Raw genomic sequence first — 15,692 nt, forward strand, 5'->3', positions numbered from 1 at the left:
TGAGTAAGTAAAAGGCTCTTTGTCGTCTATTGTTCTCTATCATTTCATCTTTGTGCAGTCACTGATCCAGCAGCAGCAGCAGCAGCTTTTTCTCCTCCACAAGGTCACAGAGATAAAGCTTAAGCATGAGGAGCATGTTTAAAGTGGGTTCAAGGGTTGTAAAGGGCCTTTCTTATATTTAATTCCACCTGCTTGTTGCAGCAACATGTGAACTCACTTTAAAGGTATCTCTTGAGCACCCACTTCAACATTAATTGCATAGCCTGCATCACACTCTCCACTCTGAATGTTTCCACATATTCTCTTTCTCAGTAAACATTGCAGCAGTCTCTGCAGCTTGTTGTTTCCTGAATGTTAAGTGGAGCGGAATAAGCACGTTGTATTGCTGAAACTGTCTCTCTTACACAAACAGCTTGTTGACTACTTACTGCAGCACACTCTGAATAATTTCTCACCAAATACTGGCTCTTAGCTTGCTTTGAAGAAGTGTGATATCTGTAGCTGCTACATTTCCTCTCCAAACAGTGCATAAAAAAGTGTTAACAACAAAATGGGAGACTAATATCAATGGAGATACGAAGATAGACTTATAGATTGTCAAATAATTCATCATATTCAAGTGTGGACATGCCTAACCTTTACTCTGCTGCCAGAGGCTTTCCTTAGCAGGACATGTGCTGCATGATAATCTGTTCTCATTGCACTTTGCAGCACTGTCAGATTCTCCTCATCCCTCTTTTGGTGGCTGACTGCCACTGTGTGGTCATAAATATTTAACACAATTCTGCTGCAGTTAGCTTTAAACTCTTTCACTTTACAAGCCTCAAGGAATTTGATTTCCACAGCCGACTTATCAAACAGTAGCAGTAATATTATACACTGTAGGAAAGACTAAAGATAAATTGGGAAAATTTAATGTAAGTCTCTTATTGTTTTCTTCCAGAGACCTTAAACCTCCTCTATACCTGAACTCTAATCTTGTCTCGTGGGCAAAAAAATTCAATCTACCTCGGCAAAAACAATTTTGCTGCAGCAAGACGGCAGCCTCCATCATCCATCATCACTAAAGAAAAAAAGCCTTTAACACTCTGATAAAAGCAGCTACTGGCAATGTACTGCTGTGTATTTCTGAGCCCATTTTGTTGTTTGATGGTGCATTTTGCTCCATTACCTTGCAAAAAGTGTCACACTGTGACGGTTTGGCCAGCATGGTGCAAAGTTTTGACATTTAGATTGCGATTGAAACTGCTTTTCACGTCCTTTTAAAGCATCAACTTTTGGCATTAGTATTCTATAATACTTTAAATGTTAAAGGGATTTGTAGAGCTGTCATTCTTTACTTGTATATTGGAATGCACCTGGGAAACAAGCAACGGATCGGTCCAATCACAATTATAGATTTGCAGACTTTGCCCTGCAGCCACATCTTCCTAGGTTGATTTAAGTTTTCCAAGTTGCGGAGTTGGTCTTCCATCTTTGTAATGTGTTATAATGCATGGAAGCAACTTGGAAAATGTGAAAACAAAACCATTGACCAGTAAAGTCATGCAATATATGAATTGATCCAAAACATATTTTTTGTCAGATGTGTCTATGCTTTAGAAATGAAATGTAGAAATGTGCTTTTATTAATCCCCTGGGGGGAAATTCAATGTTTCCACTTGTGTAATTTTTTGGTCATGCAGAGTTTGGTGTATATACTGTACATACAATTTTATGCACAAACATGCAGTGGACATGCACTTAGGGAGAGATGTCAGAGTGAGGATGCTGCCATTAACCAGCACACCCCAAGCAGTTGGGGGGTTGGTGCCTTGCTCAAGGGCACCTTGGCAGTGCCCAGGCAAGTGAACCAGCACCTCTCCAGCCACCAGTTCACTTGCCAAGCTTTGTCCATGTTGGAACTCGAACCAGGCACCCTCCGGTTGCCAAGCCAAGCCCCTGTGGACTGAGCTACTGCCGCCCCAAAGACCAGAATGCAATGCAATCACAATATGTAGGATTACCAAGCATCATCCGGTCTTAAAATATGAAGCCAATGCAGAAGTGCTAAAACTGCTGTCCATCAAGTGTCAGCTTGAGGCTGGCTGCAGAAACACCGGAAACCACATACACACCCATTAAAAAATATATATATATTTACAGCAATAATAAACATGTTCACAGCCTGGTTCATAAAACTGTTTATATCTTAATAGCAGATATCTCTATCGGCACACACTATACGAGGGTGATTTTTTTATAACTCAGTATTTTTGAAGATATTAAACTTACAAGTTTTGCCCAAATAAGGACATGGCTGTTTCTGGTTGACAGGCGGGCACCCTGTAGCTGTTAAGCAAAAGTCTAAAGGCCCGCCGCTTTACCTCACACTAGCTTGGACGAAGTGGGGTTGAGTTCAGCATTTCCAATATGGCACCCAACGACGATTGGCTTCAAAACAGCGCTCAGAAACAGATGGGTGACATCACGGATACTATGTCCATTTTATACAGTCTATGAGGATGACACAAACATGTTTTTATAAAATAGTTTGACGGCTGTATTGGAATGCTCATGGTACCACATATGATGGCAAACATTTTAACATGAATTCTCTGGCAGTCTTCAGAGGCATTCTTTAAAGCACCAGATGTGGTTTAAGGAGCTCAAAGTCAAACATGAATGATGCAAGCAAGAATCCTCTTAACGCACCTTAGAGTATACTGACAGTGTTCTTCAATTAAAAATATCATGTGCTGGTGACACGGGTAGCACACTGCGGTGATATGGCAGCCCGTACACAGGGCTCATCCCAGCTTGATGGAAGCTTTCCACCTTGCCAAATTGGCGCAAGTAGAAGAGCAGGGTCAGCTTTCGTGTCATGGTTCTGAGAGCCAGGAAGGAGGCCAGGATCTCTGCCAGCAGGAAGAGGAGGTAAAGGGAGTGGACAGCTCTCTCCAGAGGCAGGATGATAATTCCTTCATCAGTCAGGAAGAAGAGCAGCACTGGCAGCTGGAACATGAAAGACAGGAGCCAGAAGGCTGCCAACTCCGGCACCTGATGACAGCGGGGGAAAGGAGGCAGCGAGAGTTTCAGGACAGGGGATGGAGAAGATGCAAAGGTAGAGCAGTCAGGCATTCAACGTATTTACACAGCTGCCACTTCCTCTGAAATCATACTCAGGGTGGGAAACTGAACTACTAATGTTGTGTTTTATGTTGTAAGTCATTCTAATGCAAGAAATCACACATACTGTAATTATTTCATCATTCCCTGGTTATAAAGCAACTGAATACCAATAACGGAAATGTGGAAGGACTATGGCCATGTTTTGCAAAATAGCCAAACATATTAGATAAGCTACAATCAGACACCACATGATGTTAGCTTAGGGTCTCTAGCTAATACTACCGCTAGAAAGTGGCTAAATGCTAAAGTACTTCAAAAAAGTGTGATTTGCTTACCCAGGCTAATGTTTGCAAGGAAGATGCTTATGCTAACATAAGTGGTAGTCTTGTGGTAGCAGATGTATGATACTGTATATATATATTTTCTATTTCAAGGTAAAATCTTTTTATCCTTTAGCACTTTCTAGCGGTAGTATTAGCACTCAGTCACTTCCTAGCAAACAGTAACGTTAAGCAGGAAAGTGTCTCAATGCAAACATTCGCTGTTTTGTGCTGTCAGGAAAAATGTCAATCAAATTATCATTTTATATATAAAATGGGAGGTTTTTATACTGTATTTTCACAGAGTTGTGTTTGCATTTAGCTGCTTGTTAGCTAACAGTAATATTAGAGAGGGGAGTGGCTTAATGCTACTAGCTGTTAGCTTGCTGGAAGCAAATCAAATTATTTTTTTACGAAGTTAAGTCTGTTTTTGTCTTTTAAGACTTTCAAAATGTTATCTTAGCATTTAGACCCCTCTGGGTGAAGTGTAATATTAGCCAGGAGGCTAGCTTGGTTGTCTGAGGGTAGGTTAAGATGATCAAATATATACTTTAATATATATGTCAAATTTGTTGTTCACTTAAAACATGGCCCAATGTTCCTCCAGGTTTTATCATTTTTCTACTTGCTGATGACACCAAAGCAATTCAACGAGGTTCAGATTTTCTAATTTACCATCTTATAACTGAAGACACAGCAGTGCAATACTACATCCCTTGAGCTTCCTATTCTGAATGGGATGTCATGTCTGCCATGTGAAAATGTTGAATTAAGTTGTATACTCATGACACAGACACACCTTCACACACACACTCACAAAGGCTCAGTGTAGTCACTTGTAGCCAAAAGCAATGATTGTGTGCACATGCAGGGAGAAGCCTGATGCAGCCTTTTCCTCCTGTGTGTTATTCAGAAGTCTATAAAAGAGCTGTGTACACTGTGTCCCGGATAGGATGAGGTTTGAATTACCTTTTCTTTGAGGTTTCCAATGTAGCCCAGATAAAGCCGGACCACTTCGACGACTGTGAGGAGGATCATCCCGGTGACGAGCAGAGCCTGGTAGTACCCAGGGAGATAATAGAACTGGGAATAGAGGAGAGCTGGGATGTCAGTGTGTCAGGAGGATGTGAAAAACATGTTTTTACTCAGGATTTAACGAGAAGATTGAATTTAACACAATTCTTTAGTCCTGATAGCACAGAAGTGTCCTCAGATTAATTATATATTTGTACGCTTGAATTTGGTTTTCTTTAAGACTTTTTCTGTCGTAAAGCTACAGCAGATATTCTCGCCAGTGACCAAAATACACCTTTTTAAATGTATTATCCATTTTAAGCAAGGCTGCCTCATGAGATATTATCACAGTTGTACAAAGACCTATCAATCCCTTCTCTTTAATCAGTGTGAGATCAGAATAATTTGTCTAGTTTGTCATTGCTGTTGACCTACAAAACCAAAGTGAGTCCCTACAAACATGCTGGATCAAGCCTGTGGAAATGTCAGCACTTTATTATGCTGAGGGAATGATTAAAAAATGACTCGTGAGGTATTTCTAATCATAAAATCAAAACTAACCTTCACTTCCAACATGAAAACTGCAGAGAACCACCAGCAGGGGAAATAAAACATGTTGAAGTAGAGCAGCATCTGCAGGGGAAGGTGGGAAACAAGCTCGTTGACCACTGCAAGACAAATAACAAGAGCATGTGACTTTTTTAGATTATTCAGGGTGAACACACGCAGTCGTAATATAGGTTTACATGCAGAAAGCTCTTAGAAGGTGGTTGGATGATTGAAGTATTTCATATTTAAAGCTCCTGTGAGAAATTTTTCATTTATGTTGATTTGGGTGTCTTCTTAGCCTGTAAAAGCACAAGTTTTACTTAATTATTTTAATCTCATCTTGCTTTATCCCAACAAACAAATGTATGACTCAGAAGAATCTTAGCACAGATTCTTTTTTTAAAGTGTCAGTCTTTAAACTGATGCTCTGGTTTGCTTTCAGAGCTCAAATGAGTCATCAGTATACATTTCAGTATCAATTAGCAAATTAAAAAACTACTCACAGGAGCTTTAAAACATCCACGGGAAAGCTTTGATTAGATTTGACCCTATATAGTTATATATACACTGTATATAAAAAGGTATGGGAATGTTCAAATAACTTGTTTGCTTCTATATGTCTTAAAGAGACATTACAAAAAACTTCTCACAGTTTCCCATGGTTAATGCTAGCTTCATTTATAGCCCAGTTTTGGGGCTGCTGAAGCACCTCTAAATTGAATCCCAGCACCCCTAAAATTTGAGAGATTTAAAAAAAAATAATGTTTTCACTGTATCAGCAGCTCCACTGGGTCTGGAGTTGTGATGTATTTACAAGTTAAAGCTCCAGTGGGGAAATTTCTGATTGTGTTGACTGAGGTTGCCCTGTTGACGAAGCAATAATTCTAATCTCTTTTTATGTACAAATACATTAATTATTATATCTACATGTATTTCTCACTGCTCCTCTGTACTGTGAAAAATGTAAACAAACGCTATCTCAGCAATGGCCTCATCTGACACCTACCTGCTCGAAGCATTAAAAGTACATACATTAAAACGATCCATGTTCTTTCTGATGGTCTTGTTTACATCTGAAGGTCACAGAGAGACATCAGTAATAATTCTAGTCTGTTCTTCAGCCAGATAAAAACTGCTCACAGGAGCTTTAAAGTTTTTTTTTAACTCCTCATAGACAGGAGTTTCATTTCAGATCTACCATAACGCTGAAGATTGATGTTTCCCTGTAATCTATCTGCTGACTCTTTACTCTCAGTTGTAAACAGTCTTAGGAACCAGTAACCCACCGTTGGCGTCCTCCTGCTCCCTGCTGTAGTCGCTGTCAGCTGTCCTGTTGTTGGTGAACACTGAGCCCCCCATGTAGCTCAGGCCCATCTGCAGGTTCTCTGGGACAGGTGAGTAAAACACAGGCATTGTGGATAAAGCTTCTGACCATGACCACGCCAAAGAATCAGGAAACGTTCCACACGGTCCAAAACTCTGCTTGTGTGTCGGAGTCTGCTGCTAATCCTGGCTGTGCGTGAAATCACACAAGTAGCAACAAATGAATGAAGGCACAGGTACAAATGGACACACACAGACACAGACGCATGCTGGCAGACAGCAGTGCTAATCAGATTATAGGGAGGGGGGGGGGGGGGGGGGGGGGGATTAGGCTGAGGCAGCAGCATGGCATAGTGTGAGGAACTTAGAAGCCATTTATGATGCTCAGTCAATTTGTTTATCTAATTATAGAATTGAACAGAAGGCAATGCTTTATAGAGATAAAAAAAGGGACAAATGTAACATCAATAATGCATGATGGTCAAACTATTTAACTTGTATCTGTTATTTGGACTCAATGTATTTGATCAGTGGTATTACATCGGCTTTTTCTTGTAATGTAGAAGGTTTCAGTTATATTTTTTCTACACCATGAAAACATTTTTTAAAATCAATTGTTTGTATTTTATTATAATAATCTTATTCTAACAACCTGAGGCAAAGGTACTGCCCATAGAAACTGATATGTAAAATTATATATTTATTTGTAATTGATGAACCCACATGGTCTCTATTTATAGAAATAGAAGGACATTTTACATTTTTAATTTTGGATTTATCTTAATATTTAAATCCTTGGATGCCTCACACCATTCGGAAAAGAGAGCACCGATGAAAAATAGCTTTACTTGAGTGCATTTTGTTTACTTTTTGATAAATGGACAGCCTTTTTTTGGTGTTGGTCTTATTTTTGTAAGCTCTAGGATGCTTAAAGATTTGAGTTAAAGGGACTACAGATAAGTCAGCCTTTATCTGGCTGCAGAAGCACCAGAGACCACATACACACCAATTCAATAAAGATGATATTTGCAGCAATAATAAACATATTTACAGCCAGGTTCAAAAAACAGTTTGTGTTTGAATAGGTAATATCTCTATACAGGGGGTGGATTTCTTTTATAAGTCGTGATTTTTGAAGATATTAAACTTACAAGTTTTGCATAAATAAGGGCATGCCTTACTTGATTGACAGACAGGCACCCTGTATCTGTCAGCGAAAAGGCTAAATGCCCGTCTCTTTACCTTACACTAGCTCAGACGAAGTTAGGTTGAGTTCAGCATTTCCAGTATTGCTCCTGCCAACCATTGGCTTCTAAATAGGGCTTCAGGAACAGATGGGTGACGTCACGGAGACTATGTCCATTTTTTACACAGTCTATGGTCCTGACTCTGGATCAAAGTGAGGAGGTTGGACTGGTAGCTGAAAAGTGGTCAGTTCCCTTCTTGGGCCCTGCATAGAGTGGGGGAGAAACAGAGTACTTGGAGGGAACACATGCATGCAAGGGAAGAACAGGCAAACTCCACACAGGATTTGAACCAGGAACCGTCTTGTAGTGAGGTAACAAAGCTGAGCGCTGAACTGCCATGAAACCCAGCCATAAAGGTCAAACATATTCAAATGTCTGCTGTGTGTGCACATCCATTGGCTCAGCTTTGATTTGGTAATAAAAACACAGACATGAGGCACATTAGAAGCATTAATCCACTCAGTCATTTATCATGCTGTTTTACATCCTTTTTATTCTAATCCAGCATACAAACAGAGTGACACAGCAGTGACTAACACACCGCACACTGCACCCGGCCAGCGACTCCTCAGAATGGTGCCTGGCTTCTCGTCAAGGCCTTGAGGCCCCACTCATCATTAATGCAGCCGGGGTGCAGTAGCAGCGTTTGACCACAGGGTGTCGTCACAGCTCGTCCCTGATGGCGCGCAGGGGGAAGTGCTGGAACTCCTCTGGCACCTCTTCCCCTTTCTGGGACCTCTTGTAGAAACCCAGTGAGTCTAACAGGCTGCTGATCTCGTCCGCCTTCATTTTCTTCAAGGGAACAGTCTGAAAACACATACACATGTAGTGAGACACATGAAGTTTGTATTCAGTCTGTGCAGAAAGGTGTGTGTTTGCAGACAGACCGTGTGTTCTCATCCCTGTTACTTTATGATGCATTAAAGCTGTTCTCCAAAATTGGGTTTTTATTAAAAAAAAAAAAGCATGTTCCCACGCTGTTGATTCAGAGGCTCCTGCAGCACATTTGTTTTCATTTGTTCATTCATGAATTTATCCTCTGAAATAATTCTTCATTTAAAGTCAGATTACAGTCCCACTGCAGACACATTATGAAACAATGAAAGAGTACAACAAACACGCAGGCCTGAATGTGACAGAAGAAGAAGAACAGCTACATAAGCTTCATGAGGGAGAACAACAAGGAAAAGAGAGAGACTTTTACTTTGAAATCACAGCTGTGGCTCTTCACACGTTAAGAAGAAGCTGACATTCAAGAAGAGAGAGACCTTTTTTGTCCTGTTCTGGCATACATGCAGGTTTAAGAGATTTCCCACAATGCCAGAGAGAAAAAAGCGTGTGGGAAACACAGAAGGGTTGTTATTTAAAGACATAGAAGTGTTCAAATTCATATCAGTATTCATCCCAAATATCCAGCCTTAGCACTAAGAAAATATTTCTCAGCTGTCAGAAGGCCCGATTTATCTACTTTCTCACTCTCTCTTTCTCACCATCTGTTCTTTTTTTTTGTAACTGTGTCTCACTTTCTCAAACACACTCAGTCTGACTGAAGATAAAGACTTAAAAGTTCACTGCATGAATGTGTCTCCACTTTCTGGCTCTCCAAAGATAAACTCCATCACACTGCAGAAGACGGAATGATCCCCACACTCACACCTCACCTGTACAACCTCGTCCTTCTCGTTATAGAGGATCAGACGGGGGTTCTTCTCCTCCGATGAATCGTATTCCAAGTTGTGGCTGAACGCGGGAAAGATGGGATCAAGGGGAACAACAGGTAGACAGCTATTTTTAAACTCACACAACATGATTTCAACTTGGACGAGGAGAGTTTTGGAAAGTTCTCAGAGCCAGCGAGAGATTTGGCAACTTGCACAGAACATTGCTTTGTTTGTAAAAGAGGTCGTGAGGAAGTCTGTGGTTCGTTTTTTTCATTGAGGAGAAGTCAGGTTTTATCAACAAAAGAGCACAAGGATACTATAAAGCGAAGCGCTCCAGGAGGAAGTGATGGAGCTCTGGCATTTTCTTTATGCTTCATCCGACCACACTGGGAGCCTGCAGGGACGACAGCACACGGTTAAAACAGCATGACAAATTGTGTTTTGAAGGCTTCGTCTTTTTGTGTGATCAGAGGTGCCAGAAATATGTTTGGAGTCTCAGTAGAATACATACTGACATGACAGCAGAGGGCTTTTCCCTCATCTCACCCACTATATCTCCCATGAGCTCCATGAATGCCACTCTCTTCTTTTCATGTGTTTACTTTTAAATGCTGACTTCAAACGTATTACTTATACATTTTATTCTGTAATATGGACAGAACAATACGAATAACACATGTTAATTTGCCAGATTTAGCAAGAATGGTAACCTAAATCTGTAGTCATGGGGTGTTTGACATAAACTGAGTCATTTAAAATCATCAAATATACAGATTTCCAAAAATAAGATCAAGCATTTACAAATTCACTGCACCATATTCTTAATTTATAATCACTTCCTTTTACTGTTTGCATTATCCAAACGTAGACAGCATATGTAGCACACCTCAGCCCCCTCTCGTGGTGACCCTTGTGCAAATACCATCATCTGCCTTAGTTTTCTTAAGGTTTATAAAGTTTGGAAAGCCTGTGCAAAGCATTTTTAACAAAAAATGATTTTTTTTAATTCTCAAAGCTTAAATTATATTTTAAATAATTTTACAATAATGAGAGTGTTTCACTTATTTTAAAATGTTTAGGCTTTATTTTTAAGTAATTGATTGATTTAAGTGTTGTTGCACAAGTTGTAAGTCAGGGGTTCACAAACTATGCCATGCTTTAGACCCACATGTAGCATGTGCCCGTGGTGGGATTCACCATTTTGAAAAATCTTCAATTCCTTATACATGAAGATGGAAAATATAAAAACTTTAACATGAAACAACATAACACATTTCTTTTTTTTTTTTTTTTTTGAACAGCTGGTAATGTTGTCATTTATTCATTTTATCCAGTGTCTTTTATAATTTATCTGAAAACACATTTGAGCACACCTATTCTTATTGGCTGTAATGAACCCATACTTCATGTATACTGGCTCATACAGACACGTTTTTGATGCCTGAGTGGTATTCTCTGGTTGTTGCTTTTTAGCAGCTAAATCCTGTTCAGCCTTGTCATCTGGTGGTCTAGAAAGTTCTATAAGGTTTCAGAGGCACAGCAACTTTAAGAAATATCAGTTTCACTTAGAGCATTTGTTCAATTATGATTGGCTAGAGCGGTGTGTTGTTTTTTAACTACAAGATTGTCATAGAAAAAGTATACTTTAACTGAGATAAGCAGTGATAAATAACATATATAAAGACATTCTACATATTGACATTTTACTTGCACAAATAGTGACTAATTATAATGTTTTGTTCCATTGTCCCCTCTTCCTTCTAAGCTTCTGAGACTCCCTAACACCTCCCTAGTGACCCCCAGGGGACAAGGACCCCCTCAAACAGGCTCAATGTCTGAGACAAGCATTGAATGTAAGATCTTAGCTGTATTAACTGTCTTCAATTGCTGTTCAATTTCTGTGCATTGATTTTGTATTTACTTGTCGTTCCTGAAGCATCCTGAATGTTTTAAAAACAAGAAAACTTGAATTTTCTAAAAGTCGACTTCTGTCTGTACTCACCATCAGTTTTCCTTTGGCTATAACAACTTTTTCTTCAGCTGCGGTCTCATTTTGAGTGTTTGTCGCTGAAACAACAAGAGCAAAAGTGAGCACCAAAAAGGCCCACATTTTGATGTCAAATTACTACCTTTGAGTGCTCTGCCTTGAATACGACAATCAATATGTAACCCTTTAATCTGCTTTGAGTGTTTCACACTTTGGACTAAACCATGCTGATTCCCACAGGGGTGCAAAGCCCTCCTGAGTTTGATTTTCAGACTGTTTTCTGTCACTCTTTCCTATAAAGTTCTTTATAATTTGAGAAGTAGGTCACTACTACACCAGTCTTCCTGCATGTTTTTCTTTCTCTGTTGTGTTAGTTTTTTTGGGCTGTTTTGATCTGTAAAAAAACCCTAGCTTTAAAGTCTATAGTTTGTTCCACATCAGATGTCATGGGGGGGTCCACAGGTCCCACAGAACATCTGCGCTCTTATCACTTTTTCCCATACAGTGAGCATGCAGGTGGCTGATGGCCGCTGAGAGACAGAAATACTCTCATGTAGCTGCTGAAAAGCATAATTTTAAACACACTGGAGCTGTGCAGGTGTCCGTATACGCAGGACTAATGCTTGTCCTTATTTGTCTCTTTCATACAAATATCTATTGAAGAAAACACATTTTCTAAACTGTAAAACAATCAAATGAACACCAGCTGTTACCAAAGTCTTATGAATCCCCAGTTGAACCTAGTGTTCAGTTACTTTTGAGAGTGTTTCCCTTTTTCTTCGACACCCATGTGATAGATGTAGCATGTCTTTATTGGCCTTCAGCCATACATAAAGACTGGAAACACTGCAAAACACAGATAAAGTCCATAGACTACCTGTAGCTCTAACAGCTAACTCGAAAGTTATATCTGTTCTCATATGCTGCATGATTTTCACTGTTTCTTGTTCGGTCAGTTTACACACAAACAGAAACAATTTCAATCAAGCAACAGGCAGGCAGAGTGACTTCAGAAAGACCTGAGACGCTGCACAGAAACTCTAGTGTGTGGAGAAACTACTGTTTAACATGAAATGTGACTTATAGCAGTGATAGCTCTGTTTTTTAACCCTGAAGTGTTTTGTGAAAGTTTTCTTGATAGCAACTGTAGCCCTGCATCTCTGAGGAGAAACAGGAGGCCAATAAAGTAGAAAAAGTTATCAGCCAATCTGAGCATGCTGCGTCCGGTGAAGTCACAAAACACAAAGAGACTGCTGTCATAATGTTTCCCTTCAGAGAAACCGCTACTGATATTCTGACCATCCAAATACACCAACATGGTACATAACTGTGTTCAATTTATTCAAGTTAATTTATATAAACTATAGGGGGCGGCAGTAGCTCAGTCCATAGGGACTTGGCTTGGGAACCGAAGAGTCGCCGGCTTGAGTCCCAGCATGGACGAAGTTTGGCAAGTGGACTGGTGGCTGGAGAGGTGCTGGTTCACCTGCCTGGGCACTGCCGAGGTGCCCTTGAGCAAGGCACCGAACCCCCAACTGCTCGGGGTGCGCTGGTTGATGGCAGTATCCTCACTCTGACATCTCTCCCTAAGCATGTTCACTGCATGTGTGTGCATTTGTATGTATATACCAAAAAAACTGTATGTGTAGCATGTCCAAAAATAGCATGAGTGAAAAAATTGAATTTCCCCCCTGGGGATTAATAAAGTACCTTTCTTTCTTTCTTCTTCTTCTTCTATATTAAATGTGTTATTTAAGGATGCTAGTTGTTTCTTCTGTTGGCTTGTCTGACTGAATTTTGGAGGTATGTGTATGGATTGAGGACGCTGCAAATGAACTGCCGTCCTAGAAATCGATAAAGTTGTCTGAACTGAACTGAACACACTTCATGATACGCTGCACTGCTCCAGAAAACATTTCAATAATTGATTAATAATAAAAACAGTGATAATTGATGTTTGAGCTGATTGTATGAGCATAAACAATCAGCAAACTCTCAGATCGGTGTGGGGAAGCTGTCAGCAAACAGGTGAATGTTAACATTAAGCATTAGCCTTTAATTATGAGACATGCTGCTGGTCTCCTTACCAATGTGATCATGATTCTACCTCCTAATTATTTTTTGCTGTGTGTTTTGCCACCACCAGCTCCAGAGTGAAACATCTGGCTCTTTAGCTGCCTGTTCTGTTTATAAAAAACATTTAACACAGCATTCCAACTTTATGTGACTGAAACATTCCTCTGTTGTATTCTTTGCATCCCAGTGTTTGGCAGACCAAAACATCAGGAAAAGTGTAAAATCAAACAACTTAACAAACTGCAGAGTCTGTTCTTCTTTTTTTACCCCTCTATTTTTTTTTCCTGTGTTGCATGAGAAGAAACGCTTAATTCCATTGTGTACTTCTGTGTGAAATTAGACCGCATAACAGCACAGCACATTTGCACTGTGTTAACACCCTGCAAGAGGACACATCTCCCCCCTCTAAGTTGACTCAAGTCTTCTGTGTTGTGGAATAAGAGTTAATACATCAGGTCACCACAAGAGGGCGATAACACCCACATGTGCACTGTGAGGGAGTTTGGCGGGTAAAATGTAACTCCAAATCCTCGCCACAGACAATTATGTTTCCAACAAAAATAAACCATTCCTGCATGGAATGCTGAGGCAAAAATCATCTCTCTGTCTCTGTCTTTTCCAGACACAAGAGCTCGAGGCCTGGGCTTGGTTTTTGTGTACTCCTGCATGTACTGTTTGAGATTATGTGTCAAATGGCAGTAAAACAGTCCCTCTTCTTTAACAGGGTTTCCTCCCCTCGGCAGCCATCGTAAATTCACTCCTCTCACTGGAGTTTTCACGTCCGCATCTCTGTGTTATATAAAGTTCTAGTCCTGTTTCCCACACAATGCAAAGTATATCCACCCTGAAAGATCTTTAATAGTTTGTTTAGAGAGAGAAAACTTGTTGAGAGACGGCAGAAACACAATGAGCAGCGGGAGGGGGGTGGGGTGAGCTCACTGTGGCGGTCTATATGTGGATGTATACCATATGTGTTCACAATCAGCATGTTTCAGCTTACATCATGCAGCGTGCGCCAAAAAAAAAATGGGGATGTTGTTATTATTAATCTGCTGACGGAGGGGGAAACACAGTCATTTATAACCAGCCGAACAGGGAAGCAGACAATGAATACTTTTAGGAAATTTGCAGACTGCAACTTTTTCCAGTAGTTTTGCAAGTTGCAACACTTGCAGCTGGCTGGAGATCAAACGCTGAAACACCTCACTGTAATCTTGCCTCCCTCAGAGCAGCTTGTTATAAAGACACACACTTCCTGTTGCTCCAAAGCACCGGATGCTGCCTACCAGCCAGCCGGACGTTAGGCCGGGTGTCTGCTCCCTTATGATGCGCCTTTGTAAGAGATACTTGGCTCAAGTGTCTATTTCTCTGAGATTAAGAGGACATTTATTTGTATTCACAAGGATGACCAAGGGAGATGTCTAAAAATATGTTTGAGTATAAACTGTTATCTCTGTGGTTGTATGTACATGTGTGTGTGTGTGTGCGTGTGTGTGCTTATCTGTCTGGAGCCTTGGGGCAACTGTTGGGGAGCCTGCTGCCTGTCTGCCTGCTGCGCTGCAGTCTGCTCATAAAGAAGAAGAAGAAGAAGAAGAGGGGTAGTGTTGAAAGAAGTGAGGTCCATGTGGAGGGCTTCATTCACTGAGAGTACAATGCTAATGAGTGTGCTCCACTGCAGACTGTACTGTAAGTGGACGTAACCTTGTGGAGGTTCAGGTTAATTGTGCTAAACATTATTCCCTCTAATGGTTAGGGTTCTTTTTGCAGCACAAAACATGAAAAGACTTCCGATCTCAACAAGAAATCAAACAAAAGAGCTATTCATGTTTCTGCTAACTGCTAATGTAGCATCTGATTGCCATGATGCTGCTTTGTTGGATCTCAAAAAGTGTGAAATTTACACAGAATGACAAGTTATCACCAAATTGAGCAACAAAATAGGGCCATGGAATGAGACGTCTGTGCGTGACATGTAGCTGTAAGCACATCTACAGCTCATGGAGTAAATGAGAACGTCACTGAGTTTGATTTAGCCTGTGGTCGGCTCTAACCTACGACCTAAAATAAGTGGCTCCAGTTTTCCCCACACAGTCAGAGAGGCTGCAGATAGAGGGCTGAGAGAGGCTGCCGGCCTTGGCAGAGAAACTCTGCTGTGCAGAACGGTTTGTTGCCAGTGACCTTGTTTCTAAGTGTCCTAATTATGATGAAGGTAAAAAAAAAAAGAGAGAAGGATTCTGGTTTTAGATGGATTACATAGTATTTAGTCTGATTTCATGGTACAGTATGTGAAACAGTGACATCTCTTCTTGGTGTTTGAATGTATCTGAGTACCTTTGTTTGAGTACGTACTACATTTGTTTGTTTGAGTTGGTTAGTAATGCAGCAGCAACAATGAGTGCGTCTC

General features: G+C 40.5%; 2 protein-coding genes across 2 annotated transcripts; both read right to left on the bottom strand.

Annotated features, from left to right (window-relative positions):
- Positions 1–2,439: 2,439 nt before the first annotated feature.
- On the bottom strand, positions 2,440–6,561 carry zgc:112294 (transmembrane protein 17A). The gene is made up of 4 exons (XM_034692598.1): positions 6,281–6,561; positions 5,007–5,113; positions 4,401–4,514; positions 2,440–3,039 (listed from the first exon to the last, which is right to left on the bottom strand). The coding sequence occupies exons 1-4, from the start codon at positions 6,405–6,407 to the stop codon at positions 2,719–2,721; spliced, it is 669 nt and encodes a 222-aa protein (XP_034548489.1). The 5' UTR covers positions 6,408–6,561; the 3' UTR covers positions 2,440–2,718.
- A 1,469-nt stretch (positions 6,562–8,030) lies between these two features.
- On the bottom strand, positions 8,031–11,400 carry selenoe (selenoprotein e). Its single transcript, XM_034692415.1, has 4 exons — positions 11,228–11,400; positions 9,543–9,619; positions 9,226–9,304; positions 8,031–8,371 (listed from the first exon to the last, which is right to left on the bottom strand). Exons 1-4 carry the CDS (start codon positions 11,333–11,335, stop codon positions 8,228–8,230), a joined length of 408 nt encoding a protein of 135 aa, XP_034548306.1. The 5' UTR covers positions 11,336–11,400; the 3' UTR covers positions 8,031–8,227.
- Positions 11,401–15,692: the final 4,292 nt, after the last annotated feature.

The sequence above is a fragment of the Notolabrus celidotus genome, chromosome 9, assembly GCF_009762535.1.
Source record: "Notolabrus celidotus isolate fNotCel1 chromosome 9, fNotCel1.pri, whole genome shotgun sequence".
Classification (NCBI taxonomy): domain Eukaryota; kingdom Metazoa; phylum Chordata; class Actinopteri; order Labriformes; family Labridae; genus Notolabrus; species Notolabrus celidotus.

Coding starts and splice junctions, on each gene's coding strand:
- zgc:112294 (XM_034692598.1), bottom strand. CDS start 6,407: ATGCCTGTGTTTTACTCACCTGTCCCAGAGAACCTGCAGATGGGCCTG. Junction 5,114..6,280: donor GGAGCAGGAGGACGCCAACG/GTGGGTTACTGG, acceptor TTTGTCTTGCAG/TGGTCAACGAGCTTGTTTCC. Junction 4,515..5,006: donor TTTTCATGTTGGAAGTGAAG/GTTAGTTTTGAT, acceptor CTCTATTCCCAG/TTCTATTATCTCCCTGGGTA.